This window comes from Arachis ipaensis, chromosome B07 (genome assembly GCF_000816755.2).
Source record: "Arachis ipaensis cultivar K30076 chromosome B07, Araip1.1, whole genome shotgun sequence".
Classification (NCBI taxonomy): domain Eukaryota; kingdom Viridiplantae; phylum Streptophyta; class Magnoliopsida; order Fabales; family Fabaceae; genus Arachis; species Arachis ipaensis.
The window spans coordinates 31,643,842-31,647,734 of NC_029791.2; the positions used below are offsets into that span (position 1 = coordinate 31,643,842).

The 3,893-nt window shown below is 36.0% G+C and overlaps 1 protein-coding gene across 5 annotated transcripts in view; it reads left to right on the top strand.

Annotated features, from left to right (window-relative positions):
• Window positions 705–3,893, top strand: part of LOC107608870 (E3 ubiquitin-protein ligase SHPRH) — a 14,429-nt gene continuing 11,240 nt past the window's right edge. The window contains exons 1-5 of one of the 5 annotated variants that reach the window (XM_016310632.2): window positions 705–992; window positions 1,435–2,271; window positions 2,429–2,635; window positions 2,788–2,849; window positions 3,102–3,558. In XM_016310632.2, the coding sequence (XP_016166118.1) occupies window positions 1,454–2,271; window positions 2,429–2,635; window positions 2,788–2,849; window positions 3,102–3,558 (1,544 nt within the window). In that variant the 5' untranslated portion in view covers window positions 705–992; window positions 1,435–1,453. Of the gene's footprint in view, window positions 993–1,026; window positions 1,048–1,434; window positions 2,272–2,428; window positions 2,636–2,787; window positions 2,850–3,101; window positions 3,559–3,893 lie in introns of those variants that run through there. The other 4 variants (XM_016310631.2, XM_016310630.2, XM_021107598.1 and 1 more) reach the window with 4 other exon arrangements.

The window sequence follows — 3,893 nt, forward strand, 5'->3', positions numbered from 1 at the left end:
AAAATATTTTGGTCACTTCACCCCATACAAATCAAGGCCACTTGTAAAACTGCTCCAACATAAAGCCAAACCCACGCACTTAAAAATCCACAACTATTCTAAACATATTAAATAATATTTGTGATTACAAGGTCTTAACACCAAGATTAGCTTCGGTTCACCATAAATTGTTAGACAAAATTTGTTATGACTAGGACTGGCCTGTGGCCTCTGTGCCTACTCTCTCACACCAAGAGTTGAGGTCTTGAGGATGCATCATTGCTCTAACTCTTGGTCTCGATGATTAGAAACTGTTACAACAAATTTATTATTTGGACTTCCATCATGAATTTAAAGAAGTTAATGCTTGTACTGATAGATTAGCCTTATATAATAATTATAGTTGTCATATTTTTCTCTTGTTACCTTATTTTTTTTCTTGGATCAAGATTTTTTTTCCTAAATTAAGATAGCAGATAAAGTGAATAAAAAAATTAATCATTATTAAATTAAAATAATAAAATTTACAATATACTTATAAAAAAATAAAGAAAATACTAAACAACTTAAAAATATAGAATAATCAATTTGAATTGATTTAATAATTTATTTACTAACCCATTTAAATAAATATTTGAAATCTCACTTTGTGAGCTATCCACAAGCAACAGACTGTTAAATAAAATTCGGCGATGGATTAATCCCTGCCAACTTAGAAACGTAGAACCGATGAGGACCGTTGGATTTGTTCCCTTCGACGAAGAAATCACTTGGTGGAATTATCGTACGGGTGTAGTAGCCATCGATCTTTAACCTTAACTCCTCGTGCCGTAAACAGCTTCTTAGAGACTTGTTAAGTGCATTGCTCCGCCCTATCTATTCTCATCTACTACGAAGATCCCAAACCCCGTTTCGGGCAGTCGCAAAAGTCGCGCGTACAACTCACTCCCCAGCTTCACACTCCCTCTTCTTCTCGAATTCATTCAGGTTCCAATTCAAATTCACGAATTCAGGTGCCACATTCATACCTGTTTTTATTCCTTAACGAAACTGAGAAAATGTTTGGAGGTTTTTATTTTGTTCATTCTCCAATTTCTTTAATTTTGTTTGTTTCCATTCTATGTCTTTTTTGTCCTACTTTTTGGTTCAATTTTGTTAATTTTCATGTTGAATTCGTAAACCATTTGAACGTTTATTCATTAAGTCTTTACCTTTTTTTAGTTCATGTTATTCATTACTTATTAGTGTTAGTTTTGTCTTAAATTGTAGTGTTATGTGGTTTTATGGTGTTTCATTTGGTTTGGTGCTTGTGCTGTTTGAGAATTGAACTTAAATGCTGCGTCTTTGAATTATGTTGAGCTTCTGTATCAGTTTTGTTAATTTTTAAGGAGTCTTAATGTCTAGTATATGTAGTTTAGTGTATTAACTTGTTTATCTTATTTGTTCATTTGCTAGTGGTAACAATTCGCAAGTGATGGGGAGGAAAAAAAGTAAACCTCATCGATCAGGGGGGTTAATAGTTGAAACAAATTCTACTGCTGAAGCAGAATTGGATAAGCAGAATGTTGAAGGGACAAGTAAAGGAGGAAATGATGATTTTGTTGAAGTTGATATACCCTATTTTGTTGAAGTTGATCGGTCTGGTTGGTTGTCAGGTGAGCACCTTGATGTTTCTGAGGTTGTCTTGAGGGATTTAAATTTGAGAGAAGGGTTTTCTGGTTTTGAACTGTGTGAGGATTTTTACCAGGATCCACGGTACTTGTTGAGATTTCGAGTGTCTAATGTCAATAATGTTCTTAGTCGAATCAAGTTAGGTCATTGGCCTGTGTTACCCTATACTGATATTCATCTAGAGTTTGTGAAAAGGGATGCAATAGACAATTTGGAACAATGTACCGTGCTGTTGTCTGGGATTTTTGATGGACCTGATGAAGGTGTTTCTGCCCTTGTTCACTTGGCAAGTTTGAAATTTTTCACATTGAGGCCAGTTCTTGGGATTAGGATTTCAGAAGATATTTCTTCTCTCAGGGTAAGAGTTGAAATACTAAAGTGTGCCTTTGATGCTTGTGAGTCACTTCTTGATGTGTCTAGACAACTATGGAAAAGGAGTATGATGAATGTCACGTCTTGGCTACGTCCAGAAATAGTAACTTCAGAAGTTAGGTATGGATTTGGTAGCTGTATGAAAATGGAAGTTGATCCACAGGCAGAGACCGGAAATAACACATCCAGCACCAGAAAACACACAAGATTTGATCCTGCTGGTTTTTATGAAGCCATTAAGCCTTCAAAGTAAGTTAAGCATTTTCTTTGATCTGGTTCTCATAGCAATGCCGATTACAATGATCCAATAGCACTTGACTTGATATGACAATCAATTTATAGGCAATTTCTATGCCTGACTTTTAATTTGAGCTTATTATTTGTATATTGTATGTATGTGTATAAGATCTGAGCCAATGCTTGAAGATGACATACCTGAGTTACTTCCTGAACTGAGGCCTTATCAACGACGTGCAGCTTTCTGGATGATTGAACGGGAGAAACGAATGGAAGAAAGTCAGCGTGAAAGAGAAAGAATTCAGTTTCATTCTCCATTATGCATGCATTTGGATTTTCTGGATACAAGTACTAAAATGTTTTTCAATCCATTCAGGCAAGGTTTATTGACCCTTTTTTCTTAATATAATCATATTTATTGCATACTATTTCCTGGTAGTCTCACTATGGGTGTCTTCCCCCCTTTTCCAACCCTGTTATGATTTTATTCTTTCTTCCTTATGCTTATTTGAGTTACAATGGCTTCAGTGGGAATATTTCTTTGTGCCCGGAGACATCTTCGCCTTATGTATTTGGAGGCATTCTTGCTGGTAGGTCCCAAGCTATGTTGCATATATAATTAGTTTTTCATATAACCATATGGAGTTAATAGGTCCCAAAGTATGGTTATGGTAGGCTTGTATGATAGGTCAAATGAGTCCTACGCTGATGAAATTCTGTCCATGCTTCTTTATTTTTATGAATGATTCTTTGGCCTCTGTCTAAGGCTTTTAGAGAGTGGATGCATGACCAAGCAGTTAAGTGATAGTTCTCCACTTTGACTCAATTTTGTAATGCAACAGATGAGATGGGCTTGGGAAAAACTGTTGAATTACTTGCTTGCATCTTTGCTCACCGGAGATCAGCATCTGAAAGTGATATACTAGTTGAACCAGTGCCTCAAGTTAATGAAGACCAAAATGTCACTTTAAAAAGACTCAAAAGGGAGCGTGTGGAGTGTATATGTGGATCTGTGAGTGAAAGTCTGAAATATGAAGGACTATGGGTTCAATGTGATATTTGTGATGCTTGGCAGCATGCTGATTGTGTTGGTTATTCAGCTAGAGGAAAATCACTGAAATCAAGACATGGATGTGAAGGCAAGACATATAAAACCACAATAGCTGTAAGGGATGGTGAATATGTATGTCAGATGTGCTCTGAACTAATACAAGTGACTGAATCTCCCATTGCATCGGGTGCCACTCTTATTGTCTGCCCAGCTCCTATTTTGCCCCAGTGGCATGATGAAATTATACGGTACAGGCTCCCCGCTCCTCCCCCTGTTTTTAATGAATCTTTTGGTAGGGATCTTAAATAGTATGGGATGCCCAAAGTGAGTATTTGAGAGTATCAAAGAATATTCTTTAATGATCTCTTGGGATTGATTTTCTTATTTACTTCTTTTTCTTATTTCTTAATTTATTTTGTTAGTTGATTAGTATTAAGATTAGGAAATAGATTGTAGTATTATTGTTAGCATCAATCAAATTCTGAGTGTTTTATTTTGTGGTGCTTTTAGGGGGATTCCTAATCCCTTATCTCTGTTTGTGTGTTATATGTTATACCTCTGGGGGGTTTCTGGTCTCTCTCCA